The following is a 14,905-nucleotide window of genomic DNA, read 5'->3' as shown; positions in this document are numbered from 1 at the left end:
GCTAAGAAAACCATATACATTTGACATTGTTAGAGGTGCCTTCTTCCCTGGGATTTATTCTATTTGTTAATTAAGAGTTCTCTGTAGAACTAGGATGTAGCTTAGTGGTAGGACACTTGCCTTGTCTTGAGGCCTTGGGTTCAATCTCCAGTAAAACACATACACACCACAAAAGGTCACTATAAGGGAATTTGATTATTGCATTAGAATGTACCATTGAAGAGCACAGTTGCAGCCGGCAAATATTTGCCAAGCTTCCTGAGAGGCATGATGATGAGTTGTACTTTCTTCTGCAGACTGAGGACAGCAATGGGGACTTGGACCCGGGAGTCTTGCTGACAGCCCAGACCATCACATCTGAGACCACAAGCAGTACCACCACAACTCAGATTACCAAGGTAACAGGCCAGCTAGAGCTTCCCTAGGGAATCCAGTGGCCTGTCAAGCTTGCTGTTGGCCCTGGGGAAGGAGGACCCTATTCCTATGGAACCAAATTATTCCAAGTGTTCCAGATAGAAAGACCCTGTTGCTTTCCCTGGCAGTAAATCAAGGAAGGCCCTGAGTGTATCCCAGCCCACTTGGTACTCTCACAAAGTCACATGTCGTCACTCTTTACAAATCTGTCTGTCTTTCCAGCTGTGCAGGTGCAGGTAAATTTAAAAATCAGCTTGGGCTGAGGGTATAGCTCTGTGGCAGAGTGTTTACCTACCATACTCAAGGCCCTGGGTTCCGTCCTCAGCAAACACACACACACACACACACACACACACACACACACAAAAGTCAGTTTAAAGGCAGGAATTGTTGATTTAATAGTGTGATCATATTTTATTTCTAAGCCAAAAATCAGAACTCTGGGTCTAACAAAGAATTTTTATGTCATGTCCAGGGTTAGGGTCAGGGGAGCTATAGTTTGAGAGCTGAAATATTAAACTTACTAGGATATGGTCTATAGGAAACAATAGAGACAAAACATCTAAAATTGGAACTACCCTCAGAAAATCAGAGGTTGCTATAGTACTAGAGGAAAATGCATTTTCTCATGGGTAATAAATTCAGGTTCTTGACCAAGCTCTGTCATTAATACAGATGACTGATCTCAGTTTCCTCATCTGTCATGGAAACCTACCAGCCTTCAGGAGATTATCTGAAATATCTTTTGACATCAATAACATGAAAGTAATTTTAAAATAAAAAATCCCAATTTCAAACTGTGACATTTTTATTCATAGTGTATTCTGATTTTTTTTCCTCCTAAAAGTAATCAAATGGAAATATATAGAAGAACAAAAAGAGACACTTGTTTTGTTTACTTGCTGAATTTCTCTGGTGTTTTGGAGGAAGAAAAAAGGAGATAGTAAATGGAGAACCGTGGTTTTCTGTTCAGCTTATTAAAGATCTCAATGAGCTCCAGGGTGGAGATGTGCTCATCTTAATAGGTTCTGCCAAGATTTGGGACATGTGGGTAAGAGGCTGTCCTATGCAGGAGCCAGCTGCAGGTTAAAATTTGGAGCACAGCTTTCAGAATAATCGTTGCTATTTTGTTTTTTCTTTCTTGTTACATTGCTGATCTCCTATGACCATTTTCCTTTGGTTACAGACTGTAAAAGGTGGAATATCAGAGACCCGGATTGAGAAGAGAATTGTGATCACAGGAGATGCTGATATTGACCATGACCAGGTAGGAATGCAGGGAAATTTTGAAATTGGGAGGGCAGGAAGATCAATGGACACGAGAGTGCTGTGTTCAAAGGGTATCTCTGCCAACTTCATTTCCAAAAAGCTTCACAGCCATAGATTTTGAGAAGAAGAACAGGACTGAGAAGGTAGAGGCCTGTGGGTGCAGAAGGGGAGCTAGGAGGTGCAGTGGAGGAGCTTGGGCTGTGCGTGGACCTAAGAATTGGGCTCAGATGCTGGCTCTCATTGTATTTCAGCCCTCAACTCCCCAGGCCTCTGATTCTTCACCTGTCAGCCAGGGATGATGGTGCCCTCTCTCAAGGTTGCCTGCAGATCTAGTGAGATGCTGGATGTGCAGCCTGAGAACCATGGTGGGCTCCATGTTATGAAGGAGGAATAATGTCCTAAATCTGTGCTAGATTATATTGCAACAATAGAAAGGCTTGGTCCCTGCCCCAGGGCACTGTAATAGCTGAGGAGAGAACCGGGTGAGTGAGCGCAGTGGGCAAGACACCAGAAGGCTGGGACTTGGTTTCTGTCCTAGATCTAACACTAACTTGCTGTGTAACACTGGGCAATTCACTGCACCCCTGTTTTACCTCTCCTAAAAGAGAAGAGGTTGATCCAAATAATTTCTGGGCCCCTTCCTGGTGCTAAAATTCTATGTTTTTATGTTAATTAGGTGCTAATTGTGTGCTACAAGCAATTAGCAAATAATAAGGTCAGGATTAATGTTCCCATTTCTCTTCTGGATGAAGTTAGAACAGTAAAGCTGCAGAGGAGAGGGGGTGGAAGAGACTGCATACAAATGCTTCTGGAATCATTGACAGGATTGCTAGAGCAGTAATTCTGTGGCCTTTATGCTGATATGCTGACTGCCTGAAGAAGAAGAAAAAAAGAACTGAGCTGCAGTGCTGGCAGTTCCTTCGACAGCAAGGTTGAGACTTAAAGCAGGGAAACTAAGCTCAAGGTCCCAGAAACAAGACTGCAAATCCCAGTGGAATATACACTTGTATGTAGATGGCATGAAGACCCCCAGTACTATGTATCATTATAATGCACCAATTGAAAAAAAGCCCTTCGGGAGACCTTGCAGGCCGTGTGCCCAACTCTGTGGGCCCTGCCTTCCCCAGCCTGCAGCTGGGTGATTTGAGCCTCACTGTGCTGGGTCTGTGCTGGACAGTAAGCATGAGAAAGAAGGCGATCATGGTGTGCAGGAAGACAAACCGTGCTGCATCCTGGCTCTCAACTTACCAGTGCCCTGGAGCAACTTACAGTAATTACTTCTGTGAGCTGTAGTTTGACCATCCCTGGAATAAGGATCATCACGGGTTTCTTTAGGGTCATTGAAAAAAGGGGAGCAAGCACACCTGAGAGCTCAGAGAGACGCTCCGATGAACCAATGTCAGAACAGCATTGCTTCTAGGAACTGAGGACTGTGTGGAAGGAGTACGACGTGGTCTCTGACTGGGGAGGGAGGGCTTTAGGCAAGGAAAGCAGCATGGCACAGCCTTTCAGGGAGGGGGGAGGCAGAGTCACAAGGACAGGGCTTGCGCGGGTCTGAAGTATGAGCAGATGGGTTAGAAAAGCAGAAATGGTGAGCAGGGGCCTGTGGAGGTGGCAGGTCTAAGAATGGCTTTGATGGAGCCAAGAGACCAGGAGAGAATTTTGCTCTTTTTCTCCCTGAGATGGTCCTTAGGATCTAGGGTGAGCATGAGCAGTCAGCTGGTCAGTTCTAGCCAGAGTCCCTTTTTTGTTGCTGTTGTTGTAGATGAACAGCATGCCTTTATTTTATTTTTATGTGGTACCGAGAATCGAACCCAGTGCCTCACACATGCGAGGCAAGCACTCTGTCACTGAGCTACAGCCCCAGCCCCCAGAGTCCTTTCTGATACGGGATCTGCTCAGAGGCTGGCAGCCAGGAGGGGTACTACTGCCCTCCTTTGACTTTCTCTCTTTTCAGCTTTTCTATGGTAATACAAACTCTTCCGGGTGCTTAAACAGGGTCCCCTCAGAAACTAAAAGACAAGGTGGTAAACTTAAAACTTCCCGTTGCATTACTTATTACCTATGAAACAATTAGCATTTTATTTAACCTTTAGCTTCCCATTCTATAAAACACAAATAATGATACTATCCTAATTTTCTCACTTTGAGAAGATCAAGTAAACAATAGCAGGGCCTGATAGCACACACCTATAATCTTAGTGACTCAGGAGTCTGAGGCAAGAGGACCAAAAGTTTGAGGCCAGTCTCAGCAACTTGGTGATACCCTAAACAACTTAGCAAAACCTGTCTCTAAATAAAAAGGGCTGGGAAAGCCTGGCATGGTGGTGCACGACTGTAATCCCAGCTGGTTTGGAGGCTAAAGCAGGAGGATTGTGAGTTCAAAGCCAGCCTCAGCAACTTAGTGAGGCCCTAAGCAACTTAGTGAGACCCTGTGTCAAGATCAGACATAAAAAGGGCTGGGAATGTGACTCAGAGGTAAAGCACCCCTGGGTTCAGTTCCCAGTACAAACAAAAAGATTAAATAATAATTAATGGGCTCAGGCTAGTGTTCGGTGCATCATGGGCCATCCGCTGGTCCTTTCTGTCTTCTACTTCAGCCCTGACATTTCTTCCTTTTTTTATCACACACTTCTTTCCTTTCCTGTCCTGAACTTCCTGGTTACCCTCTTGGGTGGGAGAAGGTCAGGAATTTGGGGATAGGACATTTCCTAGAGGGAAGAAGGAAGCACATTGTTAAATCCTGCAAAGGAGAAAGCTGTGTTGAACAGATTTTGTCCTGTAGATTCCCTGCTTGCTCCTCTGAGACCCACCCGGGTAGGTGTGATCACCCCTGAGGTCCCTCTCTGATGCTCTGAAGACAATTCTTGCCTTCCCTTTCTTGTCCTGTTGGTCCAGGAGCCTCCCTGGGCAGGAGAGGGTGGGAAGATGGTCATCAGCTTAGCTTATGCCGCCATGGTGCAGCCTGAGCTGGGTCAGCTCTGGCCCTTGCCGGCCTTCACAAGCCAGCCTGTTTTTTCCTGATGGGCATTGTTTCTTTTATAGGTCCTTGTACAAGCCATCAAGGAGGCAAAGGAACAGCACCCAGACATGTCTGTGACCAAGGTGGTTGTCCATCAGGAGACTGAGATCGCTGAGGACTGAGCTCAGGTAATAGGTGTTCCTGTTGGGGTTGAAGATGCCACTGTCCCAGCCTGAGAGCTCTGGCAGGAACTCTGGAACCCACTCTGGGAACCCATCACTCCAGAGGGTGTCCACACTGGGACTTGATAAAGGAAAGGCAGAGGAGATAGTGAATTATTTTACTGTAACCAAAGCAGGCTGCTGGGGCTGAGGTTGTAGCTCAGTGGTGGAGTGCTTGCCTACCATGTGTGAAGCACTGGGGTTGAGCCTCAGCACCACAGATAACTACATACATACATACATACATATATTCACACATAAATATATTGTGTCTGTCTCCAACTAAAAAAAGTATATAAAAAAAAAAAAATTCACAGTGCCAAAGCAAACTGCTGTTGTGTCCTGTCCTGAACAGTACCAGCAGTTTGGGGTAGGAAGAGGGACACCAAATTTGGATATAACCTCCCACCTCCTGATTCCTCCTGCCCCCCTGCTTCTCCACTTCAACTCACCCTCTTTTGCTCTGCTCTTTGTGGCACTGGCATCTCTGGAATCTCCAAACCCAAGCCTGGAAGGATCAGAGAACTGTCCAAAGAGCCAGATCAGGGTGTCTATAAGTGTACGGATTTGGGACAGGTGGGAAAAGACAGTGACACTCTGGGGCCAGACTCAAAAACTAGAAGCAGGAAGCTACTTTGGGGAGCCAAATAACATAGTTTACAAAGGATTTGAGAAAACTATCAATCCCAAGGAAGGATATGCCCAGTGCTCAGGTCCTGATTGTCACTTAGGGCCACAAGAACTTGGCAGTGGGACTGGGAAGCTGTCTCCTTCACAGAATTAACAATGTGCTTCTTTCCTTCCTCTAGGAACTGTCCTGCCCCCAACTCCCTACCCTTCTCCCATCCAAGAAAAACCAGCAATGATACAGAGCCAACCTGCAATAGTCAGACTTCAGACTTTCAAGATTACTTTAAACCACCAGGAAGTTTTCATTTTCTATTTGGAGTTTATACCAAAAGATTCTTCTAGCTATCACTGATCCTTTTGAAGACCTTTTTCTATATTGTGATACCAGAAATTGCTCAGCTTTTCACTCTATGGACTATTTCTAAAGAGTTTTTTACGAGGTGGTTTGTAACCCCCCCAACCTAGCCTCTCCCCATTTATTTCCAGCCCAGATACTAACAGGGTCCACAGGATTCTTCAGGAAATCCTCCAGAGACCCTGTCAGCTGTGTTGGAGGCCAAAGTCAGCTCAGTGGGACTCCCCGCTCCTGCCCTACTTTTACGCCCTCTGGATGACAGCGAAACTTCATGAACCAGCTCTTTCTCAGAGCTAAGATGCCACTTTACCAGAATGTCAGGCAGCATGACTGCCCTGATCCACAGACCCCAGAAAAATGTCCTGTCCCTCTGTTAGAGTGTTTTTGGTGAGGCAGAGACCTCCGCTGAGAATGTAGTGCTGTTCTCCCTCCCTCCTCCCTCCCTCCCGCGCGCTGTTTCGGAGCTTCTTTTGGTCAGAGACATAAGAAGTTGCTTCAGGTAGATCTGATACTGTGAATGTTTGAACATACCCGTGGCCTTCACCTCCCCAGTTGCCCCTGTACCTCAGCAGCAGCGGTGGCTCTGCCAAGCACTCCCCTAGGCTCCCGTCTCAGGAGACCAAAACTCACGGAGAAGTAGGCACCTTTGGCCAAAAGCTCTAATGGAATGTTTTCAGTGGCGGTTTGGGGAAGAAGAGTTAATGAGGTTTTTAGAATAAGGTGTTCTAGTTCTGGGAGTGCGCACTTCTTGCTGAGGAGTGGCGCTTACCTCAGTCTACTAAGGAGTGTTTCAGGTAACCAGGTCTGGGCCTTTCTTTTATTGTCACAAGGGATGTAGCTCAGAGAGGAGGCTGTGTTCTCTGACCTTCCTCCTGAGAGGCACCTGCCTGAGGACATCCTTCTGGAGCAAGGGGATTATCGGCTTCTAGGGACCATCCCTCCCACAGGACATCACATGACTGGAATAAGCCCTAGGGCTGCTCATCCCCCCTCACCACCTGAGGTCTGTCAGGTTTTGTGGGCTTGATTTTGTGGTGGGTTTTGGATTTAGGTTTTTTATTTGCCTTGGTTTTGAAAGTGAGGACTGATGTCCCCAATTCCTGGTAAGGATTTGGGGCATTTTTATTCAATAGGGCTTCTCTAATCCTCCAGCTTGCTTCCCACAACAGATCTGCCTGGAAGCTTCTTAGAATCCTAATTCTAGGCTAGAAGCGAACTTCATGAGATTAGTCAGTGAGTCACTGACAGCCATCACCGGGGCTCAAGGACACTGAGCGTGAGCACAGTCTGAAGCCAGCAGCACGTGTCCAAAGTCTCTACTAGCCGGGTGTTACTTAGACAAACTCAGCTGATCTGAACTGACTGCAAGTGTGTGCGTTTTTTTCTTTTAGTTCTCACATGAGACCACTATTGCCAACAGGCAGCTCAGGAGGGAGGGGAGAGTCGGGGGAGTTATGACAGGCTGGGGGGCAGCGGGTTGTTCTGTCTCAGGAGCAGATGTACAGGCTGTGGCATAGGGTCTGGCGTGATGAGGCTTTCTGGGGGCCCAAGCCAGGACTGTGTTGCTAAGAGTGGTGTCAGGTTTGAACCCCTGTCCCATCAAACAGACGGATAATGAGCTTACTTCCAAGTGGCCAGCTGTCCTGCTGAAGGAGCTACCAGTGCTCACGATGCTGAAACCTAGAGCTAGGCACAGTGGTAGCACCCAGGATCCCGGCTGCTTGGGAGGCTGAGGCAGGAGTTTTGTAAGTTTGTATCCAGCCTTAGCAACAGAGCAAGACCCTATCTCCAAAACAAACAAAAACTGGAGACCTGTGGGAGGAAGAGGATGGGCGAAGGGAGGGGCGCATGCATGTCTCTTCAGCATCCCCAATGTTCTGTGCTATCCAGATCAGTATGGCAGCCTTCATAGCACAGAACCTCGCATCTGGGGACCTAAGCTTTCCTCAGCTCTGCCGCCAGCTCCCTCCTCCTCTGTCAATTGAACCAGAATTACACTAACTTCCTCCCAGGCCGCTTCTCCTTCCTCCCATTCTGGCAACAGATCTTGGAGTTTGGCAATTGTTTGGATTTTTTTTTTTTTCTTTTCTTTCATTCTGCAATTGTGTGTATGTGTGTGAGAAGAAAAAAACAGACGGTCCAGGTAGAAATGGTAAAGCTTGGGGAGGAGAGTCACATTTCCAGGGTCCCAGACAGCGATTCCTAAAGTGACTCAGACACACCACAGTAACAACTCTCACTGCCATTTTATTTTTACTTCAGAACTAAAGATTTCCTTCAAACCACAGGAGAGCTCTGCCACCTACCCACAAAGCAAGGTCTGCACTCACAACCAAGGGCCCAGGAAGCCTAACTGCAGGGGACATCATTCCCCGCCCCCACTGGGGCCATCACTATATTCTGGGGGAACCTTGAGCAGCCGGGGGTGAGGAGACCACCATCTACCTTGGGAAATGGAGCCGGAGCTATGGCTTGACCAACACCCCTTGATGCTCATGGGAAACCCCTGCCCAGGAGCTCAGCCCCAGGCTGGTTGTTTTTACAAATCTCTCTCAAATGTATTATTTTGGTGACAAAAATGAAGGAGCTTTGTAAATTTTTTTAAAAAATTATGAATCATATCAAGTAGTTGTTTACATTTCTTGACAAAATAGGAACCATGGCAGCAGAATCAAATTGGCAAAATCCCTAGATTAAATAGGCAATAATTAGGTCTGCTGTTTTGGCCTTTTGTAGTAGGAGAAGTGGTTGTAGTGTTTAGATATGTATTTGGTCTTGCTTCTTGTATTGCATTTTTCAATAAACTTCAAAAAAAAAAAAAAAGCCCACTGACTCTAAGGATTGATCTACTTTTGTATTTCTCTTCTATCAGTAACTTGGGGAAAATTAAAGCTGGATGAGGGAGACCTAACCTGAAAACATTTTCTAAAGTAAGCTCCCCACATTGGCCCAAATGCAGCTTCAGTGTTGTACAAAGGGGTTTCTGAGAACTGGCAAATGCTTTTTGCCGGCTGAAGGGAGACTGCGGCACAGGCCACAATAAAAAAAATAAGAAATAAAAAGAGGAGGGCTTCTCAGACCTCTCTGGGGAGTGGTCAGACCTCAGTATGAAGACACTGGCAGTAGTTAGCCCTAGTGGGATATACCCTGCATGGCTGAAGAAAGAAAGGGTTTGAGGTGATGGGAGCTAAAGGTTCGGTCCCCATCCCAGATGGCACTGGAGGGTCTCAGCACCTTCCCATGGCCCATCTTCCCAGAAGCCCAAGCTCTAGCCCTACTCTGGAGAGGGCCTGTCTGTCCCAGCCTGCAACATCCCAACCTACCTTCCAAGTCTTAGAGGTCCTTGCCCACCACTTTGGGTTTTTTAAGACACCAGGTGCATCTCCCCATCACCTTTGGCCTGGACCTCCAGTCCCCTCAGGTACCTGTCCAGGGCTAAGGCCACATATGGAGGCTGAAGAAATTCCTGAGGCCGAGGCATGCTGGTCTCCACACTCCAATTTAAAGCACTCCTGCTGGCTCACCAAGCCTTAGTGCAGCTACCACACACAGGTAGGATGCCTTAACAGCTGCTGTGGTTGGAGGTCCATCCCAACCTGAGATGTGCCTGAAGCAGCTATGGTCTCTGGTCCTGTTATCATGGTCCTTGCTGCAGCCTCATAGCGGGTTGTCCCCCTACTCCTCAGACCCGGGCCCCCAAATTCTCTCCTCCCAATTTGGCATACCCCCCCAGACTGAGACGGTCCAGCCGTGGCCAGCTTCTGTGAGCACAGTCACGAGCAGCTGGGGTCCCAAGGAGGAGCTCCCCAAGGCCCAGATCCAGAGACTTGGAATGTTCAATGCAGGAGCCAGAGGGCTGCACTGTGATGATCACGTGGCCAGTCTGGGTTCGTGGAGCCCAGGGAGGGGCCAGCCCTGGACCCTTCAGCGGGTAACTGTTGAGGAGGGCAGGTAACCCGAGGCGAGGATTAGCAGGCTCTGAACGCAGACTCCGCACTGACGGGACGGGTGAGGTACCCCGACGCGGGGACAGGTCCCAACTTTCTGGCTCCGCGCAGCCTATGGCTAGGGGAGTCCTTGGGCCAGGGCTGGGAAGGAGAGCGCAGTCCCAGCTGGGGCCGTCGGGGGGCCGGAGGGCCTGGTCCCGTAGCACCCCCTGGCGGAGTCGTCGCGTCTCCAAGTCTCGGTTCTCATAGAGAAGCGTGTTGGCACAGATGAATACAAACAAGCCGACGCCCATGATCACTGGCCCTAGCAGCCGTAGCCGCTCGTGCGGGCCATGACCCCGGCCCGCGCCGCGACCCTCGCGTCGCAGCTCACTGACAGGGGGTGAGCTGGCATTGGCAGCCCGGGGCCCCGGGGCCCCGGCACGGTGCGGCCAGTAGCCGGCCACGGCGATGCCCATGCCCACCAGCACCACGAGCGCCCCCAGGGCCGCGAACGCCCCCGACGGCGAGCGCAGCCGCAGCCGCGCCCGCACCCGCAGAGGCTCGGGCGGAGAGCGCGGGCGCCGGCGGCGGCCCAGGCGGCGGCCCAGGCGCGAGACGCGGCCCTCGGGGCTCCTCCGCATCTCCCCGCAGTCTCCCGGGCTCCCGGCTGTCATCTCGCTGTCGTCCGGGCGCTCTGCGGAGAGAAGACAGGAGGCGGGGACTGAACCGACGGGCCTAAGTTCGGGGCTCCGGGTTCGGGGTCCAAATCCGGGATGGGAGCTCGGGCCGCCTCGCCCTGGCCGCTTGGAGATCCCTGGCGGCCACCCCCGGATTTTCCCGGGCTGCGAGGCAGGGAGCCGCCCCCGCTCGGGTTTTCCGCAGCGGAGCTCGGAGCCAGGGACGCGCGGCAGAAGCCCGAGTTGGCCCGGCCCGCGGGCGGAGAGGAGGGCGGGGGCTGCGGGCTGCTCCCTGGCGCAGGCCGGGTCGCGGGGCTCCGGCAGCCTGCGCCCTCTCTGCCTGCCCGCGGGTCCCGGGCCTCGGAAGGCAGCCGCGTCTCGGGGGTAAGTACCGCCGGGGTCGACCCCACCCCCGCACGTGGCTGCGCCGTAGTAACGGAGGGAGGGGGCGCTCAGACAGCTGGGTCCGCAGGGGTCGCTCGCGCGCTCCACCCCCCCCCCCACTGCGCTTTACATACCGCAGCGTGGGAAGGAGGGGGTGTCACCGACTCCAGCCTCTCCTTGCCCGCCCCCTCCTTCCAGACTTCCTCAGTCAGCACCGGAGCTGTAGCAGGAGAGACTTGAGATAGACTCCGGGAAAACCGCTCTGGTCAAGACCAGCCAGTCAGAGGAGGCGGCGGCGGACTTTGCCCAGGATCTCTTTCAACTCCTCCAGAAGAGGCCTCCCCCTCCCCCAGTAGCCCGGCTGGGACCTTGGCCGGAGGCAGGGGGCTGCCAGTGCTGGGCGCAGGGCCTCACCGGACAGACTCTGCTCTCGGCTCTCCCGTCGGCCCAGGCAAGGCTATTCCTAGGTTGCGGCGTTTCCGATTCGGGCTGCTCGGGATGAATCATCCCCCTTTCCCGCCGCCTGGCCTCCTTTTCAGCCTCCTCCGCCCGAGGCCTCAGTGGACCGCGTCCCAGCCAGAGCAGCAACGCCCAGAGCCCCAGGGTGCGGGCTGCACAGCTTAAACCCCTCCCAGCTACGGGAGGTGCTGGGCCTGCGACCTGAGGACCAGATCCCGGCCGGGACAGGAGCAGCAGGGCTATAGGTGATGTGGGCCCCACCGAAGGGAGGGCGCGGAACGACACGCAGCCCCCATCCAGGCCCCAAAAGAGGAGAGTTAGGACTCGCCGTCCTGGAGTGCGTCCGTACTCCCCCACTCTGATTTCTAAGCAGCTGCAGCCCTGAAGGCATAGCCAAGCCTCAGGGAGGAGGATTTGCCACCCTGCCCACGCCCCAGTCGCACCCCGAAGCCCAAAACAGGACACCATTCCTGCCTCGGGCAGCACTGCCCCACGTCCGAGGCCTAGATAGAGTCGTAGCGTCCACCGCGTCCAAAGGCTGGTTTTCATAGATGGAAACTGCGGCCTGACGGGGTCACACCGCCACACGAGGCGGGGGCTCCTCTCGGCCGACGCCGGGCTCCCTGACCCTACCCCTGGGCATGGCACACCTCTGGGCATAGCCACAGGCGCGTCCATTACCCCCGTATCCCTGGGTATGGAACCCTTTTCCCGGTCCAAGACAGCAGTGACCACCTCTTCTCAAGCTAGAGCTGGCGCCCCAACCCCAACTCCTGAAAGGCCGCTCCTGAGCCCGGGCCAGTCCCTGCCAGGAGGCGAAAGCATGCAAATCAGAGACTCATGGACACGTTCAGAGACCCCAAGACTGGTGGGCTTAGGACGACGCTGAGGACCCCATGGAGGCGGAAACTAGAGTCACCGCTGGACGATCCCCAGGCGCGGGAAGTTGTTCACACCCCCATACTCCGGGGTCCCGCCACCGCCCGCGTAGCCACTCCGGCCTGGGGGAAAGGAAGGACCAGGATCCCGCCCCTGTACCTCTCCCGAGGGAGGAGCCAAAGAAAGTTAGGGAAAGTGGGTGGCGAGCCCGTGGCTCCGGTCCTGCTCACCTGGAGCGGCCGCACCAGAGTAGGTCCGGGTCCGAGTCCGCGCGCCGCGGTTCCCGGCGCCTCCTAGATCTCCACGGAGCCCCGCCCCGGCCCCGCCCCACGCCGCTCGGCCCCGCCCCGCCGGCCCCGGAGCCCCCCGAACCGTCCGACCCGCGCGGTGCTGCAGGAAGGCGCAGTTTGGGTCTGAGGGCGGCAGGTAAGCGCTGTGTGCGCGCCTGGCGACTCCGAGGGCCCGCGCCCGACTCCCCCACCCTGGCTCCAGCTCCTGCAGCACGCAGGGACCTGGAGGGTGCCCCTACCCCACCGGAGCCTCTGCCCAGACCCTCAGCCCGGGGAGTCCACGCCCGCCCCTCCTGCCCCCAGAGCCCTCCTTTCTTCGCCCGGAGGCGGCCCGAGCCCGACCCGCGGCCCTTCCGCCGTGCGAACCTCTCTCCTTCGTCTGCCAAACAGGCACCACGTCGTCTGCCTTTCAAGGCATCGAGAGGCGACAATCAGAAGTTGGGGGCAGGGCCCACCACCCAGGGCGCAGCCTGGGCCACCCGAGCCCTCGATGGACATCAGCCACGGTGGCCGCAGCGGGGACAGCCGGGCTGGGAAGGAGAAAATCAAGCGGGGTGTCGAGGGTCCGGCCTCCGACGCGCCCACTTCTCGCCGGGAGCTGCGCTGGCCCCGCTGAGGAGGCAGTGCTGAGGGCCGCGGCCACCCGCCGACGACGCGCCGGGGCCCGGCTCCTTGCCCGCCCGCCCGGAGGAAGAACGCGGAGCGGAGCGGCGGGGGCCGGGCGGGCGGCCAGTTTCCATGATGCGCGGGGCGGGCTCCAGGAGGGGCGCTGCGGGCTGGCTTCCAGGCCCAGCGGCCCGGCCGGGCCCCTCGGGAAGAATTTCCGGCCTGGGATTGATTATAACCCGCCCCTCTCCTGGCCGCGGGACCCCCCGGCTCGCGGGGCCGAGGCGAGGGGGATGGGCAATAATGAGACCCGGCTGTGCGCCCCAGCCCGGGACACGACTCGAGGAAATGATGAGGAGGGGCCGGGTCCCCGAGCCGCTCAGCCCGGCCAGCCTCGAACCGGGCCTCTGGCTTTGTGCAGCCGACCGAAAGCATCAGCGCCCCCGAAGGCCTTTCCGAGCCCCCGGGAACCAGGCATCCTCGGGAGGGACCCGGGCCAACCCCGGACGGAGGTTCCTCCCGAGGACCGAGGGAGCACCAGCAGCCCCCAGGTGGCCACCGGGCGTGAGGCCGAATCCCGCTTCCCCGGCTTCGCCCTGCGGCTCTAAGAGCCAGGTTAGGGTCCGGTCCCTGCCTCCTGAGGACTGAGTTGCGAAGAGCTCTCTGGCTTGCTCCCAGAGGCGCGGCCTCCCTCCTGCCTCCTGCCTCCTCCCGACTCTCATCTCCTTCGCTTTCCTTTGCTCTGGGCCACCCCCAGCGACCCACTCCCCACACACTGCCTCCACCACGCCCCCACTCCTGCCTCCGCACACGCGGCCCTGTCAGGGCTCACTGCTCTTCCTAGGGACGCCAGTTCTGGGGGAAAGCCTGGACCGTCTCCCGCCCTTGCTGACTTCTCCTCTGGTGATGGCTGTACCACTTACTCCTCCACCCGCTCCTGGGGGCTCGCCCTTGGCTGGTTTCCTCTCTCCCTGGTGGTGGGAATCTTCCACCTGGGCCACAAGCCCAGCTTCACTCTCAGCAGCTAGTCACCTCTCTGGACCCTTGACCATCCCCTGTCCCACTCCTTCCCTGTCTCCCCTTCACAAAGTCCCACTGTCACCAGAGTACACTGGTACACTAGGTCACCTTAGGCTGCTGCTGTTTTGTTTAGTTTTCAATTATTATTGCTGTTTTTCCATGTACATGACAACAGAGTGTGTTCTGACATATTAGATCACTTATTCCTATTAGAATCAGGCTGCTTCTCCCCCACCCCTTCATCCAGCAGTCCGACTGCATCAAGTCTTGGAGACTGCCCTTTTCATCTGGAATCAACCTCTTATCCCTTCCCCATGGCCATGCTCCTAGTCCAGGCCACCCATCTGGTCCAGGCCATCAACCTCCTCTGCCTGGAGAAGGCATAGTCTTGCCACCTCCTAATCCCTTCTACCTTCTGCAGACAGGCACCCAGCCTCTTTCTACCCTGAATCTGACCCTGTAATTACCTACTTAAAACCCTCAGTGGCTCCCTGTGTTGTCCAGATACAGTTTAAAATTCCTTCTTGTCTCACAAACTGGCTTTGGACCTCTCACACTGCTCCCTCCTGGGTGGCTGAGCTTCTTTCTGCCTGTCCCCAGACCCTCTGTGCTCTGGCCTCCAGGCCTGGCAGGTTTCTGGCCGCCAGGAGCATCTATTTCCCTCGCTGCCACCTCCTCCTCCTTCAGAGCTATGGGCCTTCTCCTAGCCCCCAGGCCAAGCCAGCCCCTCCTTCACCCTTCATGACATGTCCTCATGTACCAGAAACTTCCCTGTGCACAGCACAGATGAACTGAAACCATCGTTTTCAA

The 14,905-nt window shown here is 54.2% G+C and overlaps 2 protein-coding genes across 13 annotated transcripts in view; one reads left to right on the top strand and one right to left on the bottom strand.

Moving 5' to 3' along the window:
- Positions 1 to 8,397, top strand: part of Epb41 (erythrocyte membrane protein band 4.1) — a 152,633-nt gene extending 144,236 nt beyond the window's left edge. For 10 of the 12 annotated variants that reach the window (XM_077109945.1, XM_077109953.1, XM_077109946.1 and 7 more), the window contains 4 exons: positions 297 to 398; positions 1,601 to 1,681; positions 4,729 to 4,833; positions 5,676 to 8,397. In XM_077109945.1, coding sequence (XP_076966060.1) covers positions 297 to 398; positions 1,601 to 1,681; positions 4,729 to 4,827 — 282 coding nt within the window. In that variant the 3' untranslated portion in view covers positions 4,828 to 4,833; positions 5,676 to 8,397. The remainder of the gene's footprint in view (positions 1 to 296; positions 399 to 1,600; positions 1,682 to 4,728; positions 4,834 to 5,675) is intronic. The other 2 variants (XM_077109949.1, XM_077109955.1) reach the window with 1 other exon arrangement.
- On the bottom strand, positions 7,850 to 11,084 carry Tmem200b (transmembrane protein 200B). Its single transcript, XM_076860921.2, has 2 exons — positions 10,976 to 11,084; positions 7,850 to 10,474 (listed from the first exon to the last, which is right to left on the bottom strand). The coding sequence occupies exon 2, from the start codon at positions 10,452 to 10,454 to the stop codon at positions 9,534 to 9,536; it is 921 nt and encodes a 306-aa protein (XP_076717036.1). The 5' UTR covers positions 10,455 to 10,474; positions 10,976 to 11,084; the 3' UTR covers positions 7,850 to 9,533.
- Between the last annotated feature and the right edge of the window lie 3,821 nt (positions 11,085 to 14,905).

The sequence above is a fragment of the Callospermophilus lateralis genome, chromosome 7 (assembly GCF_048772815.1).
Source record: "Callospermophilus lateralis isolate mCalLat2 chromosome 7, mCalLat2.hap1, whole genome shotgun sequence".
Classification (NCBI taxonomy): domain Eukaryota; kingdom Metazoa; phylum Chordata; class Mammalia; order Rodentia; family Sciuridae; genus Callospermophilus; species Callospermophilus lateralis.
The sequence above is the reverse complement of the archived record's forward strand: the minus strand, read 5'-3'. Positions and strand labels throughout refer to the sequence as shown.

Excerpts from the sequence above, each read along its gene's own strand:
- Tmem200b (XM_076860921.2), bottom strand. The coding sequence starts at position 10,454 with ATGACAGCCGGGAGCCCGGGAGACTGCGGGGAGATGCGGAGGAGCCCC.